The following is a 21,888-nucleotide window of genomic DNA, read 5'->3' as shown; positions in this document are numbered from 1 at the left end:
CTTTAATCTCCCGTGGCAACCATTCAGCTCTGCAAATCGCCTGCTTGCACCGAGCTCGGCCTCCGAGGCACATCTATGAAGATTTTTAATGTTTATAGATCATTTTTGGATTTTTTTCACGCTCCACATCAGAGAGGGCGGCGCCCCAGCGCCCCCTGTGGGCCAGTCGCTCAGTTAATGGCAATAATAAAGCAGTTCTAGAAACACAAGCCTCAGCAATTTGATAGAGATGATCAGCTGTCATTGTAAGTGAGGTTTCTATTGTCAACATGTCTCTTAGGCTTAATCAATCAGAGAATGTTTTAAACATAATAAACATAATTTCACCTTATGTTTAAATGACCTTAAACATAAGGTACCTTTTACAGTGTATAAACGCTGTAAAAGGTCATTGTTAGCCTCTCATTTATTATTTGAAATCGCAAAAGCAAATTTAATGCTTTGGAGTGGGAGTTATGTCTAAGTATTGCCACTGAAAAGTAATGTTGAAAACATCATGAAAGTTATAGACAGTTCTACAACATCTCTCGAGTGAAAACGGAAAATTCAGACTGCTGAGACAATTCTCACATCATTTTTATTATCATCACAAAATTTAAAAACAGTCTGATCAACCACAGAAACAGACAAAAAAAAGACTTGCAGTCCTGAGTGCTGGAAAACTCTGTTGCTGTCAGGGAGTTCAGCAAACATTTGTTTTCTGATCGACTTCCTCTGGCTGTATTTCATTTCACAAGATTTACCTTCATATTTACTAATCATTACAATTCCCCAGAAGAGTACGGCACTGAAGTGTAGAAAAGCAGTCTGATGAAATGTCGTCTAAACTCTCTGGAACTGAAAAGATGAAGGTTTGTGGAAACATTAGCTGTATGTTGGTGTCAGTTATTACTTGTAAGAAACATAAAAGGAAATTACGTATATTCACACTAGCCTTTTTTCCAATGACCGTAATATTGTCAAAATTGGAATAACAAAAATGAATTTGTTTAATGGAAACAAAGCAATTTCAAGAAACAAAATGCTAAGACGTTTTTGAGTGAGGATGATTAGGTTTTTCAGGTATTAGTTTATTTCGCATCACACGAGTCATGTGATCAACAACAGGAAGTTACTACTGGTGGGAAAGACTATAAAGACAGCAGGAAGTAGCTGGACAACATGTGTCAAAGATTTGATTACTGAATAAAGTTTACCAGCACAGAAACATTTAACAATCTTCATCAAATGTAATTAATTCTGATGTTAAAACCAAGAGACGGTACCAGGATGTTTGTCAGAACCGTCTGTGTGTCACTGGGTTTGGTCAGAACCAGAATTTTTTCTGTTTTAATCCTAGACATGTTAGAATGATCCTGTAGAAACTGCTGCACAAGCCTTCAAGACTTTACTTTATAACTCAATATGTTCACGTATTCAAAACGATTAATCTGCACTTCATATTAGAATAAAATAACCAGATTAGACAGCAAACAAAACAATAGGTCTTATAGTTAATTAGAAAAACAGGACCACAGTCAGTGGAACAGGACTGTTTACAACGATTTGTTTGTTTTTATTTGATCATAATTTCTCTGTAGAGATGGTTAATGGCTGTTCAGGTTTATTTTATATATTCTTCAATACAAACAGGATCTAAATTATAGATAAAAAGTTGATGAAAAAACAGCTGCTTCTTTGTAACTATTAAACAAGTTCAGTTATCATTCTGGTTGGATTTATGACCCTGCTTCACAGTTAGTACAGTGTGTTTAGGTTTATGACCCTCACCGTGGCATCACTAAAGAAATTTATCACCATTGTGAGGAAAAAAAGCTCAATTTCCATCTTACCTGAAAACCTAAAGATAGAAACTAAACGAATTCTAGTCCAAATTGAACATTCCAGTTTTATTTCTTCTTCTGCACCACAACCTGATGTTATTTGGCTCACTGGTGTTCCAGAACTTCCTGTTTGTCAATCATTGTGTTGTTCTTGAACATCTGAACCAATTACCTTTTCATCAGAGGTCAAGAGGTCAGAATGAACCTTAGACTAATACTGCGTTCCAGTTATACTCTGAACTGGGGAAATGCCGGCTTCCCACTAGGAAAAAAGTTGGATTTATTCCCACTGGGAAGCTGGGAGAAACTCCGACTCCCTCCAGTTGATACTTGTATGGCAGACTTTGCATTTCAATATGGCCGCTCCTCACTTAATCAACAGTAAGCTGTGGTGGAAACATGCTTATATCACAAGACACACACGTAAGAGAAAATAATTGTCAAATCAATGTTACATGATGTGCCTGCAATGATAAACTGAACACATTGAAAGTAGTGTTTGATTATGGGAAGTAAAGCTTAAAACAATGTTTGGAAGAGGTCCTGATAACAACGTTTATGGGCGTCGCCATGTTGAAATTTCGACTTGAACGACTAGAATGTCGTTACCTTGGTCTGACATCAATCCCAGCTCAGAGTTCCCAATTCCCAGGTACCTGGAACGCACCATGAGTTTGATGTTCCAGAGAAATTAACATGTGGTTAGAGGAGAAAACAGTAAATATAAGGAAATCTGAGAGAGCTTCATGCAATTTTTGTAAAGTAATCAAGCTGAAATGAATGAATGTAATGGAATTAAATAAAAGAACAACACCAAAGATTAATATAAATTCATACAGCTAAATTTTTTAACAAGAGAGCGATACCTTATCAAGGTCTTAGAGTTGAAAAAGTTCAACTTTATTGTGCAAAAATGTATCTATACATTTTTACTTTGTCCCCAGTTTTCATTTCATTTAATTTCTTGTTTTATTTCTTTTTTTTGTTGAATTTTATTGTATCTTATATCCTGAGTGTTGACTGTGGGGGCTGGTGGTTTTCAATGTTTGCTTGAATGTATATTTTCTATGTTTCTTAATAAATATATTGTAAAAATAAAAAAAAAAGTTTGATGTTCAGTGACCCTGAATCAAAACTGGGTTAGGAAAAAAATATATGATATTTCTAGAATTTCCTGACGTCAGGTCAATGAAATTTTTTTTTGAATTATACCAAAAAGCCCTTTCTGTTTTCAGAAACCAGCCTTTTAAAATGAACTCCACCGGTTCTGATAAGAAACTCTGATATCCAACCGCAAGCTGCAAAACAGGGACATTATCTGTTATTAACTCTATGCACTGGGTATGTATACATTTGAGCTTATGTGGATTTCAGAAAGTCCACCATAAATTCAAACATGTGCACCTTTTCTTGCTTTTAAGATTCATTAAAGCTGCATCTTAAATAGCAGCATAAATGCATCATTCACAGTTCAGGATGAATATGATAATAAAGACCATGATGAGGAACCCAAACCTCTGATGCTATGTGAACAAAGAACCTTGGTAGAAAACTGCCACGAGTCTCTTTACAGTTTGGTGAGAATCATTTATCCAAACACCATCAATAACTCAAGACTTCTACATCTAATATTGTGCTTTTGTTTTTTTTTGTTTTTTCCTGTCACAACAGGAAGTCCTTATTTCTTATATTTAACAACTTTAAATAACTATGAAAACTCGATTCTGATATGTTCAGTTGACAAACCCGCTTCCTGTTTCTAAAAATATTCAAATTTCTGATCTTAATATTCAAAAGCATCATAGCGTTTGACCACTGTTGGAATACTTATTCAGTATTTCAGCAAAGCGCTGCATCTACTTTGTTAATCTACTTTGGCCTATCTGATAACTTCAATCTACTGGCTAAAAATCTATAGATCACTTGGCCAAGGACTGCACTGAAGAGAAAGCATGCTGTCTTAAAAACACTTTATCTGTTAATCAGTAAAGAGAGATTTTCTCATCTCGTCCCTGAAAGAAGGGGAGCAGTGTGGGTTACACTGTGGGTGTGCGTGTGTGTGAGATTATCGCTGCTGTAAAAGGGCCGATTGGAGGTCACAGGTCCTGCCCGTGCATCTGCTGCTGCATCTTCTGCAGCATCTGCTGCATCCTCCTCAGCTGCAGAGGACCAGCCACATGGAGACAGAGAGATGGAGAGGAGAGCAGCGTGAGGAGCAGACAGACTTTCAAAACTCTTCAACCTTTTTCACAAGTTATCACACCATGAACGTAAACTTCAGGGAACTTTTAACATCGATTTATGTGATAAACCAACACTAAGTAGTGCGTACCTGTGACAGGAATGGAAATGATGCATTATGTTTTATATTAGTAACCAAAATGTAAAAGTGTTGACCCCTCTGGGGTCTAATACCCTCAAATAAAATCAATTGCAATTCATTTCCTCCAGAACTTAACCAGTAAGTAAACAATCCAGCTGTGAAACTGAATCTCAGTAGAAATGCGTCTGTTAGAGAACATTAGTGATGTTTATGCAAATCATAAAGATCTAAATAATATTTTGAAACATTGATATAACAGCAAATGCAGGTTGTTGGGGGGGGGGGGGGGGGGGTTGCTATTTTTTTTTCTTATCATTCAAGCTGTAGTATGTAACTTTCATAAAATTTTATTTCATTTTTTTACATATTTATTCAAACTATCACTCTGTTGTGACAGTTTGGTATGAGACAGATAACCTGTAAAAAAATGGAGTTCCTCTGCTTTCTCCCAGTGCTAATTAGAAACAACCAATGAGAGCCAGGAGGCGGGTCTTAATGCTGTTAATCATCCTCCATGTGGTGCTGCTCATTCCCTTTACCCTCTGCTAGCAGTTTGTTGTGAATGGAAGGCTAGTTAGCATGGCCACCAACGATGGTGGATTAACTGTTTTCATGTAACAATAAGTTGTTCCTCCACTATTAGAACATTGAGCAGCGGGTACATGAGGGGGATTGACAGCGCTAAGACCTTCCTCCTGGTTCTGATTGGTTGTCTCATATTACACTGTCACAACATGGGGATAGTTTTAACAAATATGTGAAAAACATATTGTCACCTTGAATAATAGGGAAAAAAGCACTTTTGGCAAAAAATGTCTTACACCATTTCTTAGGAAGGTGTAAGTGTCAACATCCCATAAAAGAAAATGTATCCATCCTCTTTTCTTCAATATGGATACAAATAAAATGGCAGTCCTTAAAAAATGACAGTAAATCTACTGAGATTTTTATCAAAAATTATATATATTTTTGTTTTGTTCATATTTTTTTCTTTTTTTTTTTTCCAATGTTAATGTAACGCTAGTGGCTCAGATTATCCAAATATCAACACAAGAACTAGTTTTGAGATGTATTTGTGTTAGAACAAAATATGCGTTATTTTCCTCCACTTCACATTTACACACAACCTGTTTCAGTCTATTAGGAAAACATATTGGAAAATACATTAAATGTAGTTGATGCATTGAGGAAAAATGAGACAAAATTCAAGAAATTCTCATTATTTTTGCAAGATGTGGCATGTGACAGTAGTGTGTGTCTCCTGCCACTCACTTCTTCATCTTTCCTCTTGATAAGCTTCTCTGTCTCCACGGCGGGCGTGGACAGCGGCAGGATCGGGATGGGACTCTCCACACGCTTATCCGCATTCATCTTACTGTAACAGGAAAAACTCATGTGACCAATAAGAAGAGGCAGCACTGGATCTGGCTGCTTTATGACAAACTGTTTCTGCTCAGACATGAGCGGGTAAAAAAAAAACTTTACCTGCTGAGTTTGTTTATTTCTTCATTTACAACAAAAGAAATAGCATCTTTACTGCAGTTCTGTATTACTGGACAGACGCTATGAACCTGCAGGTTTAGCACAATATTTTGGGGTCTTTATTTAATTAAATTAGTGAGGTTAATACATATATTTTTTTATTTATATTTTTGGGCAATATTTCTGACACTGCAGAAATTGTGAGCATCATAAACACAGAACAACAGGATTAAATAAATTAAGTAAAATTTTTTGAAATATTTTTGTTTGCTGTCATGCCAACAGTGGGAGAAAACAGCTAAAACAGATAAAAGTAATACTAAAACTAACCAAAGTGTCAGGAAAAAGTGTAGTAGAGTAGGAAGAAATGGGAGGCAGGAAAAATGGAAGGAAAAATAATAGAAGCAATGGAGTTGGGACACAAGGAAGGAAGAGCCTGGAAGTAAGAACGCAACATAAAATCTGAATTTTAATGTTTATCTAAAAAAGTTCTATAGCTGTAACTGGTAACAGTGACGGACACACAGCTGTGATTTCTCTGCTGCTTTTACAAAATTGAAATAAGAACAAACATATAAACACGTGTTATAAATATCATTAGCATAGCTATAAACATAATAAAATAACACAGTACTGGGTGATAATGCTGCGTTTCCCTCATCACTGTAATCACATTTATGCTTTCAGAGTGCAGCAATTAAATCCTGTTGCACAATTTTATTTTTTCGTCTTTTGCTTTACATTTCTGCTTAAATGCTGTAACACAGTGAAACTGAGCGTTGTGTTGTTAGAACTCCAGAGTGCTGAAGGTATTTTTATGGCCCAGCTCTCTGATCTCCAGCAGCATCCTGCTCCAAAGCTGCTTTCACCCACACTCATCAGCAGACACTTTCCACACAGGAGCATCCGTCCCACACTAGGGACGCTTTGTGTGGAGCCTCTTCCACAGCTTTTGATATTTTATTTTATTTTTTTAGATTGAATCTTGCACCCAGCTGCTCTAAAATAATTTATCTTTTACTTATCAGTTCTGGTTTGGTCTGTTAAACATTAAAAAATCAAGTCATCAAGGTTAGCATCAGCATTATCTAGAACACTTTTAAGGTTTTCATAACATGACCCAAGAATAACATTAAAACTGCTCAAACTCACACTGACTCACACACACACTCTCACAAAAAAACACACTGACTCAAACACACAGCAGGTTAGTTTCTGCTTCAACACTAGGACTGCCAGGTTTTCGATTTCTACCCAGAATGGCTGAAACAGGGCCACAAGACCCTGTCCAAACTGACAACTTTGATGGCTCAAATTAGCCTCCATTCATCCATTCTTCTATTCATCTATTGTTCTATTGTACATGTGGTCGTTGACCGTCAGGCCAGAAGGTAGGGATGTGAATAGTCCATGTTGGGGGTGGGTATCTATGATACCTACAACTAGTCCGTTTAGTTTTGAAGCATACATGAAGTGTTTTTGGAGAGATGTGACCTTTTGCAGTTGATCCATGATGTTGTGCTGCATTATCCAGGTCATTTTGCCAAATGTACATAGAGTTTGCAAAACATACAATCTGTTTCAAAAAGTATGCAAAGGTTTTTCTAAAAGAAATGAGTAATGCTTCTCTTTGAAATAAAGCTAAGAGGGTATAAAATGACAGTTTAGAAATAAACTAACCAAATTAATTGTGTTGATCCACCTCAAAAAAATCATGCAAAAAGTGTAAGCAAAAGAGATCTGGGAGACTTCTGGTGGACTTCTATTTTACTGTCAGTCCTGCACTTTATATTTTATATTTAGATTTATATTCATATTTTATACTGTATTTTATTTTACTCACAACATTGGAACCTCAAACATTGTCCTGAGCCGTATGCAATGAAATTTCGTTCTGTATACACCCTGTGCATTGAAAATGACAACAAAGTCAGTCTAAGTCGAAGTCTAAGGAACAATTGTGCAACTGTGAGATGCGCTGAGGCCATTACCAGGGTACTTAAGGGTACTTAAGGGTACTTAGGCCATTTGGACAACTCTAGACTGAATAGGAGTGTTGTCCACATGGACTACCTTCGGTAGTTCTAGTGTCAAAAGACAATGGACGCTGGAAAAGACTACTGTTATGTTCAAGCTGTGCTAAAAGGTCTAGCGATGCACAGATCCAATATCAATATCGGTCCCGATATTGAAAAAAAAATATTGCAGATTAGGTATTGGTGACAATGTGCCCAATCCATAAGAGTGAATCTATTCAGTCTAGTTCTATGTTTTATTAGTTTTACATCACCTTTAGAATTCCTTATTGCACTTTCTGAACCATTTGAAAGACGGTTTGTTGCAGGTTAATTTTTACATGTTCGACCAAAGTAATCAACCTGTTGACTGTCAGTTTTACTTTACATTGGCTGCTCTACTCCTAATCGCTCTGACTGAACAGATTAAAGTTGTTTTGTTTTTACATGTTTGACCAAGCTGGTGAAGGTGTTGATGTGGAAATGTACTGGTGCAGAGTTATCAAATACATTTGTAATTCAGTACATTTATGTCTGTTTAAAGACAAAGAAACATTTAAAGTCAATTCAGCTGTTTCTCTGCATCAGATTGTTATCGGCCGACACTAAACCTCAGGTAACTGCATCGTATTGGAAGTGAAAAAAGTGGATTCCTTAAAAGGAGATAGCCTATCAGCAAGGCTATTCAAGCATAACATAGCATCTCAATGCTAAACATGTAGCAGCTAACGCTAATGTCAACGTCCACAGTCCATATTTCTAAAGAAGCTTCATGAATGATCAGAACTTCCTGAAACTCTGGAAAGATGAATGTCTAATAACACTTTGCACCAATCTGATGGTTGAATAACATAAACCACAGATTAAAAGCAATGAATATCTTTGTTATAAATATGTCTATTTATTCAATAATTTCACAGGAGAAAAAGAGTTTTTGAACTGGAAATGTTGCTTTATGTAGTTTTTGATTAAAATGCAGTAAATTAATTACAGACCCTGCAATTAACTTGATTAAAAATTGGAATCAACTTGCTGTCCAGTGGTTCCGGCTCACCTGGTCATGTTCTGGATGCACTGGGCCCGGTAGTTTTCATAGTGACAGTCGTTGGTGGTGTCCTTCAGGTCGTGCATGTGCGTCCTAATCAGCATGTTCCTGAGCTTCCCGAAGTCACAGTGGGACGGGTTCTCCACTGCGGGAAGAGACCGACATGAGAGGCCGACACGCACCGGGAGCGGCGGCTGCAGACTGCAGCTCGGGGCCTTACCCTCCACGATCCCCCACGGGTAGAGGCGGCCCCTCACCCTCTGACCTCTGACCTCCAGCACAGTGTTCCCGCCGATCACTGCAAACGGAAGGCTCTCCTGCAGCGCCGACACAGACGTTTGAACATCCTGTTTTACGATCACGCTTACAAATAACTGCCAACGTTAATAAGGGGAATATTTGGATATTACATAACGCAGATTAATCAAACAACTTATTTTGATGTTATAGTTGAGTAAATAAAACCTTTTCTGAAAAATCTTTTGAAAACGTGCTCAGGGTAGAGTGGCAGATAATAAATCACTGCTTTAATCTGTAACCAAAAAATAACAAGTAAACCGAAAAATACAAAATCTGAGGTAGAAATAAAAAAAACAGCAAACATATTATTTCTGAGCAGAGCGCGCTGTAATTCAATTTACTGCTCAAAATTTCAGCGTACATGTTTTAGGCCCTTTCATTTCAGACCAGGCCTACCTTCAGCCCTTTATCCTGCTGTTTGATTTCCTCGTCTTCATCAGAGTCGCAGTCGGGGAACTGGTAGATCTTTATCCCAAACTTATCGATCTCTTCCCTCACCTGCAAGGACCAAAAACAACAGGGATGTGACGGGTCACAGCAGGAACACATGCGCCTCAGCGTGCAGAGCTGGAACATTTCAGGAGAAACGTGGGAGCTGTGTGTGAAAGCTCAACATTCACTTCAAATAAAACCTCCTTATGGAGAAGTCTGAGTCATCCTGAAACCGCTCCAGAGTCTAAAGCTGACATTCTGCTGAAGGCTGGTGAATGGGTTCTTTTTTGGTTGTTTGCTTAATTTACTTCAGACTAGAGAGCACAAAAATAACGCATGGTTGTCATAACAACCATCACATGACATGGGTCGTTTTCATACTTCAAGCATGTAATTGCTGCACAGATTAAAATGCATAGGTTCCAATTTCAAGATCTAAAAGTCTAAAAGTTAAGTAAGGATAATTATAACGGAACTGGGGAATAAAGTTTGTGAAGCTGAATGACCAGATGAGGTTTTGTGTTCTATAGGACAAAAAGAAAGATTGAACTTTGTCATGTATAAATTTATTTCCAAAAATTAAATAAAACATTTTAATGTGCTTCACAAATGGTGCAAACTGTATATTCACCATTATAATTATCACAATTGTCAGATTTGAAGTGATTTGGAGGTTTTTATGTAGACATGTATTATGAATTCCAGTGATGAAGGTGAACAAATTAAACAAGTTAATGTTTATTCTGCTACTTTCAACACTAGAAGAACTAAGACGGCATATTATGGGCGTAGAAACAAAGGTAGATTTCTGCCCCAAAAAATCTGACATTTCAAGGTTATTATAACATTTCTAGAAAAAAGAAGGCAATTTCTGAACACCAAAGGTCAAAAATTTGGAAGAAAAAACTCAGAAATTTTAAGATGAATCTCAGAAATTTTCTAGGAAAAAAAAAACATGGAAATTTCTGATTTTGAAAAGTTGAATAATTGCTGGACACAACTCAAAAGTTTGGAGACTAATATTTAAAAAAAATTCTAGAAATAAAACAAGGACATTTCTTATTTTGAAAAGTCCAAAATCTACAAGAAAAAGCACACAAAGCTTGGAAATTTCCAAGTTTCATGAGACTAATGTGAAATACAGCGTCATAAAGAAGAACACTTCTTTAGAGTGTTCCAGGTTGCAGCTCACTGTCTGAATGTGGTTCTGCTTTATGAACTCTTATTATTCCTCAGAAAATCCAGTTCCTGAAGTAAACAGATACCTGTTCTTTGAGCCTCTTTATCTCAGAAGGCGTGAGGCAGTCGGCCTTAGCGATGAGCGGAACCACGTTGACTTTATCCTGCAGGGCCTTCATGAACTCTACATCGATGGGACGGAGCCTGAGACAGGATGTTAACGTAGCACACGTTCAATACAATGAAAAACATATTTCTTTTCAGATTTATTCAGTTTTTGCGTTTGTGTTGCACTTAAATATTTCACATCATTAATGAGATTTTTTTTTCCGCACCAATATAGTCGGAGCAAATACAAAAAAAATACTTTTTACATGATCATTTCATTTAGTGAGGGAAAATGAGATTAGGTGGATTAGATAACCAACTCGTGTGGGAAAGTTCAATCACTCTGATAAAATCATGAAATACTATCAATAATCATACTTTTTGGTTCTGTTAACCTTGCCGTTAACACACACAAATTCCAAAACTGATGAAAAAAAGTCACTGGTTTGTAATGTTTCTAACACAGATCACTGCTGACCAAAAAACACAAAGGGTCAGGTCCCATTTTTCTTTCTGTGTTTATTCAGTGAAACTTATTTGATGACTTGAAACATGGAAATGTGACAGAAACTGAAGAAATGTACTCAAGTTCTAGACATGTATGTCTCAGGGTATTTATGTGTGTAGGGGTGTGCGTGTGTGTGTGAGTGTGGGTGTGAGCGTGCGTGTGTGTATTACCCTTGTCCAAATGGGGATATAAAGTAAAGGCAGCAGTGGACCCTGTTATCCTGGATGTTCTTCCTGTTCACCCCACTTTCATCCCTGAAGTATTGTTCAAACTGCTGGTTGATGTAGTCTGTTACCGGAGTCCAGCTACAAAACACAAGCATACACCTTTCACTGCATGGCTGTTCTACATGGCAGCAGAAAGTAACTTAGCCAAATAGCCGGAGAGTCACATCTTCAGGGAAACAGCAGGAGCTGTGAGAGAGCTAGAAATATCATCAATAGAATGTGTCCACATGGCTCTCAGGCACTACGAGCACACAAATAGCTGTGGAAACCATAAACAGTCCAGGAACGGACCAATTCACTTTATTCTCCTCTGATTCCGATACCGATATCTGAGGCTTAGTAGCAGCCGATACCGATCCGATACAGAACATCAGATGAATTCACTACAAATGTTTTTTTACATAAATGTACTGAATTACAATTCTTTTTTTTTTCCAAATTTATTTATGCTTTAACATGAGGTACAATGTAAAGGCAGTGCAATAGTTATATAGTCAACAGTGTACCGTTAACATACTAACCTAATTGGGCTAGAACACACCCAATTATACACACATATATACACCTACATGAAATACATGAAATGGATCAAGTCAGAATAAACATACTGTGTTAGCAGACAGAAACAGATACATGAAAAAATAAATAAAATAAAAAGGAGCACAGTTACAAATGTATTTTTTAACTCCACACCAGTACAGCTCACTTAAACACAGCGTCACAAGTTTGGTCAAACATGTAAAACCAGCTTTAATCTGTTCAGTCAGTGGGATTAGGAGTAGAACAGCCAATGTGAAATAAATAATAACGGACTAAAATAAACCGCAACAAACCTTCTTTCAAACGGTTCAGAAAGTTCAATTAGTAATTCTAAATAAAATGTCAAATAAATAACTATAGAATTAAGCTGAATGAATCTGCACTCATGAATGGGGCACGTTGTCACCTGATCCAGAATTTTTTCGACATCAGCTCCGATACAGATATTAATATCGGATCATTGCGGTTCTAGTCCAAAGGTGGAACCTGCTGTGTTTTCCTCTCCATGCTGCTGGGTTTTGGTCTCACCACCGTTCACATCTGGAGACCATTCTGTTACTCAGCAACTGTCTGCAGGGGTGAAAGGTGAAATCATGCCTGCCTCATGAGCAAGGCATCAGATCCCAGCCGATGTGTCAGTGTCTGTGTTGAACATCCATAACTGTTAGTCGTGCCAACTAGTTTTCTGTCAGGGACAACAAAACCGTATGATTCACAAAGACAAGCTTCATTCTATTGATGTGAGACAGTGTCTCTGTCATATTGCTCTACAACCTGGTTGCCATGCCAACCACTGTGTCTACTGGAGGTTGATTAAATTTGAGGGTACAGGATTTGGCTTTGCTTAATGGAGTAAAATAAAAATCTTTGCAGCTCTGCATATAAATTGTCATAATTCATTTATGTTCATCTAATAACTAAAAACATTGCGTGTGTCTCTGCTTTCTCTCTTCCAGTCAGCAGCAGTTCTTGCATGACTGGCATCATGGGCCAAATGTACAACAGACAAAAGATTTGAACAAGTTCTAAATGTTTTCACTTATAGGTTTCACAAATCCAAAGTTGAATTCAGTCCAGGTTTGACCAGACTATTTGGAGTTTTTAATTAATTAAAAGTTTTTAATTAATGCTAAAAAAAAAAGTAACAAGAGTCTCTTATCAGACGCCACCTCCAGAAAGCCATGTTTTCTTACATTGCTTAAGTTTTTTATTAATAAGAGTTCCTCGCCTCTCTATTGGCTGAAAATGACATAATGCAAAAACATTATTGCATTATGTCCAGCATGACGATATCTATTTTTTGTCACTGCTGGACTACAAATAGATACCTCTGACTTAAAAATGGTGTATAACTTTGCTGTAGGTTAACAAGAACAGTTCAAAATGCTGTTGCTCTGCAAGCTAACGCTAACAATGTGATAGGGCTAGACAATAAATCAATAACAACATATATGGTGATCGACACCTGATCAATATCAATAGATGATATGTGATAGAATATTCAACTATTTCACTGAACTCCCATTCAGAACCGCACAGCATTCTGGGAGATGAAGGCAGGGGAAAGGCTTTAGTTGCTCAACTTCACAAAGCAGCTAAGCTAGGTTGCTGCCATCAACTAGCTCACTCACTCTTTGGTTACCAAGCAACAACCTGTTGAGTAACGTGTGCAGCAGCAGTTTAAGGTTTTACCGCCATACCTCATAACTGCTTGAAAATTTAAAAATAAAAAACAATCTATTGATTGAAAATGAGAAAACATTTTTCTTCACACCACTATGTCGCCTTGACATCATGACGCCCTCGGTGGAGAGCCATATTGTTCATGTCAACTAATCTCACAGGGCATTTGAATAGCACCTTTATAAAACTATAATATTCTTAATAAAAATAATAATCGAAGAAATGAAAGCAAAATAAGAACAGAGCCAGTGCAGGCTGAGATATACAATCAAACAATTTTGTTTTTAAATGTATTCTGTAAACCAGCCACTCATGCTACAGGAGCTCCTGGACAAAGTTTGAATGGTTTTTTTTTTTTACCACTCTGTGTTGTTGACAGCGTCTCCAAAACCTGGCACATCCACGATGGTGAGCTTGAGCTTCACGCCCTTCTCCTCGATGTCCACCGTGCGCTTTGTGATCTCCACCGTCTGCTTGATTCGCTCTTTTCAGGGAGGAGAAACAACACAGCAGTCAGTCAGATATTCAGACTAAAACCGTAAACACAAAAGCAGAATCAGCAGCTCACCCTCAGCGTTGAGCAGCTTCCTCTCTTTGTACAGGTCGGTGAGGAACAGGCTGTTGACCAGCGTAGATTTACCCAGACCAAACTCACCTGCATCACAAAAGTTTTAGTGGTTACAGTTTATTAATATACACACTCACACACTCTCTCTCAATATACAGTATATATACATATTATTGATGATCTTATTTCACCCCAACCAGCAGACTCACCTGCCACCATGAGTGTGAAGTCGAAGCCTTTTTTCACTGACTTCCTGTGCAGTTGGTTGGGTAGCGTCGCAAAGCCCACATACTCTCTGTCCTAGAGACAAGCAAACAGTGATATTACAGCACACACACACACACACACACACTTTATGATGCACTGAGGATGGAGAGAGAGGACTCCTGAAAGAGTGAGAAAGTTCTGCAAGTCAATGAGTCAATGAAATCCTTTGAAACTTCAAAACTAATTTAAATGATCTGAACTTAATGCAATATTTCATAACAATGATCAACTGTGTGATTGAATTGAAATAACCTCGAGATGGTATTTGTTGTAAATTGAAATAATAATAAATTAAATTAAGGAATTGAATTGAACTGAACTAAATTGAATTGAATTGAATTGAATTGAATTGAATTGAGGGGCTGCACAGTGGCGCACTGTTGCTTTGTAGCAAGAAGGTCCTGGGTTCGATTCCCGGCCCGGGGTCTTTCTGCACTTTCTGCAAGTTCTCCCTGTGCATGCGTGGGTTCTCTCCGGGTTCTCCGGCTTCCTCCCACAGTCCAAAAACATGACATCTGTTTATGTGTTGCCCTGCGACAGACTGGCAACCTGTCCAGGGTGAACCCTGCCTCTCACCCGCTGGACATTCGCTGGAGATAGGCACCTGACCCCATTAGGGACAAGAGTGTAAGAAAATGGATGGATGGATGAATTGAAATGAATTGTATCAAACAGGTTTAGGGTCAGCCACTGTGAAAGGTCCAAAGAGCCTTTTCCGGCTCTGGAGCTGCAGGTTGCACTAAAGCAACAAACGCCTAGTTGCGCCCACTTAACAAACACACATTCATTTTTCTCCCATTTGTCAAATCAGAACCAAGAAAGCAGAAGAGAGACAGAAACAGAGACACATTTTGAGTCTCTCATTCAAATTCAGGCACGCCGTCACTGCTGGACTACAAATAGATACGTATGACTTCAAAATGGAGAGCAGTTTCCTTCTGAAAGCTGATACTGTCAGTTTTTACAGATGGAGGAGCAGAAGAAGTGACTCCAGAGTTCAGGCAGCAGCTTTAAAGGCTCAACCAGCCTTTTCAGTTTTATCATTCATGAGGCAAAAGTTGAATTAGGTCATGCATAATGATGCCTGAATTAAAAATGACTTCGACTGCATATTTAAGCACAGCGTCCTATCTGAATAAGACAGAATGTTTAAATATTGTTGATTAGTTAATTCCACTAGACGGACAGTCTCAGCTCTGTACCTCTCTGTTCTGACCAGCAGGGTGAGGACAGGTGTGGACTGAAAAAAAAAATGTTTCTTTGAACAAAATTTTTAAAAAATAATTCTAATTTGTTTCAACTAATTTGATTAATTTTGCTCAAGCTGTCATTTTAATTTGAATCATTCTGAAATCAGATTTGTAGCTTGAAAAAACTAGCTGTAACGCATTATTTTATTTAAGTTGGTGAAGGACATTCCGTGAAATTCATCTTATTTACTTTGGGTCCATAACAATACATATGAATATGAGAGAAAAATGTATTTATTTCTGTAACATTCAAAATGTGAAACTCTAAAAATGTGGATTTTAATTCCATAGTTCCATTTTCAAGATACAATCAATATTTTCATCACAGAAAGAAAAAACTGAGTTAATTTAATCGCATTAAGTTTGTCAAACTTACTTTAATTACGATTGTTTAACATGACAACTTAGTAAACTTAATATATTTACTTGGATAAATTTCATTTAGTAACTTGTAACAAATAAACTCTTCTTTTTTTAAAGCTGGATCACCTATTTTTTAATTTTTTCAATGTTCACACTGGACTTGAAGCAAAGTGGATTATATTCCTGTCCACTCTGGCTCTTGATTTCCAATAGAAACATAAACTTTCCCTCCGCGTCAGGTTAAGGAGTGAAAACGGGGAATGTGTGTTTCCCTCCTGACTCTCTGACTACACTTTGCTTTTCTGTCCTCTCAAGGCTGCGGTTATCCTGTGCATCTTTTCTTTCCACTCAACTTTCTATTAACGTGCTGGTATACAGCTCATGATATTCTTATTTATTGGGAGGCGCATGCATAAATCATATTTCAGTGCCCTCAGTCATTAATGACTACCCCCCATCTTGACGACATCATCTCCGTCAGCTGTTGTAAATGCAGGCGGTGGCTGGAGATGGGTCTTTTTCAACACACACACACATTCACACACCTCCATCAGCCCTGTGCTCTTTACCTCCGAATCCTCTGCCATCACGAAGCCGAATTCCAGCAGACATGGAGCAGCGCGGCCGCTCCCAAGGCGGAGGAGAAGCGGAGAGAAACACAGAGAGAACCAGGCATGAAAGCTGCATCACCCAGCCTGCCGGGTTGTGTCGGTTCTCTGTCACCTGAGGGGAGCTCACCTGCACGGAGCGCGCGGCTCCGGTACCTGCTGATGGACGTCATGTTGGACCCGGTGGAAGATGCTGCCTGGCTGAATGGAAGGGGCGGGTCAGAGCAGAACCAAATGTCCGTCACCGCGGCACGAGGGCAGGAAGGGAGCAGACACGAGCCAAAACGAACCCGAATCACACGGAGAAAAGCACATCTGTTACCGTGTCTTCCTGGAGGTGCATCCAGACGGTCCCTGGTTCTGGTAGCGCTGTGTGGGTGAAAAAAAAGAGAAAAAATACATTAGCAATACACCAGGCCACCAGGTGGGGGCAGTGTCCGTCTTCACGTAAACAAAGATACTAGGCCGCTTTCAAATGGGCCACTCCGTTGCATCGACAAAAATTACATATATATATAAAATAATTAAAATAATTAAAGAAAATGTTATCAGACAATGTGAATAAATGCAAAATGTTTGAAAAATATCAATCTTAACTAATCTATCATAAAAAAAACCTTGCTAAATTAAAAATTAAAAGTATTTTTTTTGTTAAAAAAATATATATAACTTAAGGAGAAACACCCACGCTAATTAGTGCCCAACTTGTAAAATCAGATCATCTTTAAATTAGAACCTTGCTGTGACACATGAAGTATAAGTTTTTTAAAAAATATCTCAAAAGCAAAATTACTTCCTGATTTAAAGAAACTCGATGACATGACAAAGTTGTTGACAATGGTCAGTTTTGTAAAGGTTGCCAAGTTAATGGAGAAGCCATGGAGCAGTGGTGAGATGTTGCGTCCAGCATGTGGGAGGAAGCAGAAGCACCCAGAGAGAATTCATAAATGTGTGGGAGGAACATGTAAACTCCACGGAGAGATTCACTGGCTGGGATTTAAACTCATTGCCCAAATCAGACACCGCCACTGATGAGATCAAAGGCTCCAGATAAGATGTGCCTGAAAGAAAAAGAAAATAAATATAAAGTCTGTTTCATGGGGCAGTATAGTTATCATTAACCATAGAGTTGTGCAAAGTCAAAGTATGTAAATAAATTTGCTTAATGGACACACAACATTTTGAAAAAACAAAGAAAAAATTTATAAGAAGTTATTTTGCGCTAGAATGAATTGGTTTTGTTGGCCTTATTGAAAATGGATGCATTTTGCAAAACTGAAATGGAAAGACTTTTTTCAACAGCCGGATGTTACTACTGATGAAAACAACAAAAACGAGAAGAAGTGGTAGGACGAAGATGAGGATGATGGCTTGTTTGTTTTTTTTCTTTTGTTTTTGACAAAATTAAGTTAGTTCCTCTAATGCTCTCATGGCATTAGATGTGTGTCATTTTAACGTGTTGAATCCATAACTCTTCTGTAAAATCGCAGACTACAATTTCCTTCAAAACTCCACATACTCCCAAGTAGGCGGGGCTTGTCGCTCCAAACCCTGAATAAAACATTGATGTCTCCTCTGATTGGCTGATTGATGATGAGCGCCAGCACCATGGCTGAATTATGAATATACTTTTCATGTAACTGTTTACATCCATTGCTGCCATAATTTTTAATGACTTATCGCAGGAAAAAGTTTATTTAGGTATAATCTTAATTTAATTTCTTATTTAACAAAGGCATTGCAATTGCAAAATTGTGTTCGTTCAACATCAGCAGAATATAGAAAAAGATTTGGGTCTTCTTATGTTGACACAAGAAGTCAACTTTCTGATGTAGACTTTTTTTGGTATGTTCTTTTGGAATTTAACGATCAGCATCGAAGTCCAGTTTCACTTGTTTTGAGTTATAATGTCCACTAGAGGGGACACATCTAGATTAATGCTTTTTGGAGGGTGTTTTTGTTTTGTTTGTTTGTTTATATATGTTTATATATATATATATATATATATATGCAGTACTCATATTATATTTAAAATATATGAGAAAGTTTTTTTTTTTTTAAAGGATTAGGCAAAAAAAAATTTCCTGGTAGTCAACATATTATCTAGAATATTTTCAGCCTCCTTACTTCACAAGAAAGTTGCACAACTTTCACAGATTAAAAGGAATGCTTAAAGGAGAGCTAAGTTCCAGAGAAAGACTCAGCCCAAACAGAATATATAATAATAACCATGTGCAGCTAAAACCAGACAATGCATGTGAGAGAAGATGAGTGATGCAGATATGGGGCATCTCCTGATATGTTGAGCAAAAATAAGAAAAACATTACAGAACTACAGCAAACTGAGCCTCTCAGGTTTATATGTACAATAAATCTTTAAATATGCTGGATCTGAAGGCTCTTTGAAAATCATCTGGTATGAAAAAAATTTTTTTACAACAAAAAATGTGAAAATGTGTTGGGTTTTTTTTACACTAGCGGAATATGGACAACGTTTTGCTCACACCTGTAATGGAAACGCAGCCACTGGCAACATCGGGTTGTTGATCATGTGACTTCTGAGACGCAAAAAAAAGTGTTTTTGTTGCACTTTCCATACGGTCAAAAAGAAAAACAACCTCACAGCTCCAGCTGTGTTAGCTTTCCATGGTGTTTGCAAAACTCAGTAGGAAGATTCAATTCTGGGAAAAGAAGAACCTCAGAGGAAAAACAAATCCATGTGTTCCCCTGAAATATCATGAACAGCTGTTGCTGCTTGGCTGACTACTTACAGTAAAATCTACAGTATTTAGAGACCCTCCCTTTCCTAGGAAGATATAATACGGATCAGTGTCAAAGGAAGGAATGGAGTCATGGAGTTTCTTATGAAAATCTGAAAAAGAATGTGTTGGCTCCAGGATTTGGTAAGGAGATATCCTGCTCTTGTTGTTGCACAAGATGGATCTGAGAAACTTCACTTAACACCATGATACATTAAAGATCTGCTGTTGTTGTACGGACCACGCCTTCTGGAAACAGCAATCAGCTGCACCATAAATCTGGAAACTTCCAGAAACTGCAAAACAGCTGAGACACTGAGTTCCTTTAAATTAAAGCTAAAAAAAACATTCTTCAGCTGCGTCTGGAACATCACTGGTTTCAGTTTGGATTGCAACTTTTCATTACATCTCTCTCTTTTTTTTTTTTTTGTTGATTATGTTTTTGTCATGTAAAACACTTTGAACTGCCTTGTTGCTGAAATGAGCTACACTGATGAGCTTGACTTGGATAAGATACTCCCCAAACTCTCAGCATGTTGTAAACTTGGTAACATTGTTTGAATGGAAGCCTGACAGGCTCTGGAGCCACAGAGAGCCCCATATGTGGAGATGGAAGCAATATCTTCAAAATAACATAAATAAAACTGTAAAAAAGATCTGTATGACAACACCACTGTGCGAACACTTCCCCTGCGACGACACAGTGACTTCAGCTGGGAAGCAGGTTACCACAGGAAGTATGGAGTGAGCGCCGTACAATGGCCTATTACATGTGTTTTCAGTTGATTTGTTGGCTGCCAAGGAGCACAGAACCTACCAGGAGGAAGTGTGTATTGTTCTGGTGGAGCATTTTCTCCTTCTCAGTGGCATGGGGACAATGGGCTCGGACGGTTATTTGTTCTTCGCAAAACACACAGGAATACCAAGAAGACAAATAAGAAATTAAAAAAAAAAAAGCCAAGAGTTATAGTCGGTGTGTTTCACTGTTCTTATGAGAAACCAGCTGGTCAAAATTCCAAGAAGACAAACTCACGTTTCTCAGATAAGCGTTTGTGGACATGTAGAAATCTCAAAGATCGTGACAGCCTGAGAGCGGAGGCAAACAGAGAAAAGAATAAACAGGGGGGAGGTGTGTAAAATGGGTTATGATCTGTGTGGCCCCCGTGCTATCTCTGATCACGCTCCACAGAGACAGGAAATGGTGCTGCTGCACACAGGAAATGAGTTGATGGGTCAGATAAGACGGGAAAATGCTTCCGGAATCCAAAACAAGTCCAGGCATAAACAGAGAGCAGGAGTAGCAAGACCGTGTCAAACAGCTTCCTGCAGCACATCCACGCTCACGGCCACACAACTGAACACAAAATGGCCGCCGCAGCAAGATTCTTCAGTATTATCTATCATCAGTATAATCATCCCTATTGTGACTGAGTTCATTTACGTTGTTGTCAACACATGTGCCTTTAATGTAGGTTTGAGTCACTATTGTCCTTTAATCACTTGATGTTAGCTCCTCTGGGATTACTTCCTGTGCATCCATCACTCTGACCTCTGGAGAAATCAACCCCCTGTTAACGGCTGCCATCACCACTTACACAGCTATTGAGTTTTATCAATATTCAATAGCTGCGTTTCCATCGACATTTCAAAAATAAATTTGCTTAATGGAAGAAGATGGATGGATAATGGAAACTCGTCAATTTTGAAAAAAAGCTCTTTTTCACTAAAAGTTTTTGGCACTAGGATGAGGTTTGGTTTTGTATGGAAGCCCGTTTCCGCCACTCTGTTAAAAAAAAAAAAAAAAAATTATCTCATTATAATGAGATAGTATCTCAAAATAATGAGATAGTATCTCATTATAATGAAATAATTTTTATTTTTTTTTACAGAGTGGCGGAAACGGGCTTCCATAGTTTTGGGCCGTATTAAAATTGTTTTATTTCGCAAAACTGCAATGGAAACATTTTTTTCACATTTCACCAGTCACGTAATCAACAACTGGATGTTGACGCAAAACCCACGAAGAAGAAGATGACAGGAAGTAGCTGGAGGATCACATTCTTTAATGGCTTATCTCTTGAACAAACTTATTTACGTGTGATTTTAATTGAGTTTCTTATTTTATGGAAACACAGCAATCGCAAAATTGCGTTTTTCCGACATTAGCGAAATATTAACAAAGTTTTGTGCACATCTTTAAGTGTGCACAAACACACAGTGTGTTTTTATTATCACTCTGTTTGCTGGTTACTCTTTCCTTTGGATTTGGAGTAAGTTCAGTGACCTGTTTAGTTATTCAAGCTAAATCTTTTAAACTAAATAAAAGATTTAACTTTTAAACTACTCTCCTCCAGGGCTGGTGTCTTGAATCTTTGCTTCAGCACACCTGACTGCTGGCTCCAATATTA

At 37.9% G+C, this 21,888-nt stretch overlaps 1 protein-coding gene across 1 annotated transcript; it reads right to left on the bottom strand.

The window, feature by feature from the left end:
* Window positions 1-558: 558 nt before the first annotated feature.
* Window positions 559-17,092, bottom strand: septin5b (septin 5b). Its single transcript, XM_032570476.1, has 12 exons — window positions 16,852-17,092; window positions 16,683-16,693; window positions 14,443-14,533; window positions 14,234-14,320; window positions 14,026-14,149; window positions 11,386-11,520; window positions 10,686-10,803; window positions 9,385-9,486; window positions 8,909-9,005; window positions 8,698-8,833; window positions 5,419-5,521; window positions 559-3,982 (listed from the first exon to the last, which is right to left on the bottom strand). Exons 1-12 carry the CDS (start codon window positions 16,892-16,894, stop codon window positions 3,920-3,922), a joined length of 1,110 nt encoding a protein of 369 aa, XP_032426367.1. The 5' UTR covers window positions 16,895-17,092; the 3' UTR covers window positions 559-3,919.
* Between the last annotated feature and the right edge of the window lie 4,796 nt (window positions 17,093-21,888).

Source organism: Xiphophorus hellerii, chromosome 8, assembly GCF_003331165.1.
Source record: "Xiphophorus hellerii strain 12219 chromosome 8, Xiphophorus_hellerii-4.1, whole genome shotgun sequence".
NCBI classification, from domain to species: Eukaryota; Metazoa; Chordata; class Actinopteri; order Cyprinodontiformes; family Poeciliidae; genus Xiphophorus; species Xiphophorus hellerii.
This window is presented reverse-complemented; position numbering and strand designations above follow the sequence as displayed.

Excerpts from the sequence above, each read along its gene's own strand:
- septin5b (XM_032570476.1), bottom strand. The coding sequence starts at position 16,894 with ATGACGTCCATCAGCAGGTACCGGAGCCGCGCGCTCCGTGCAG. Across the intron at positions 10,804-11,385 it reads ATATCCCCATTTGGACAAGG|GCTCCGTCCCATCGATGTAG; the intron begins GTAATACACACA and ends ATCCTGTCTCAG. Across the intron at positions 5,522-8,697 it reads TGCATCCAGAACATGACCAG|TAAGATGAATGCGGATAAGC; the intron begins GTGAGCCGGAAC and ends TTCCTGTTACAG.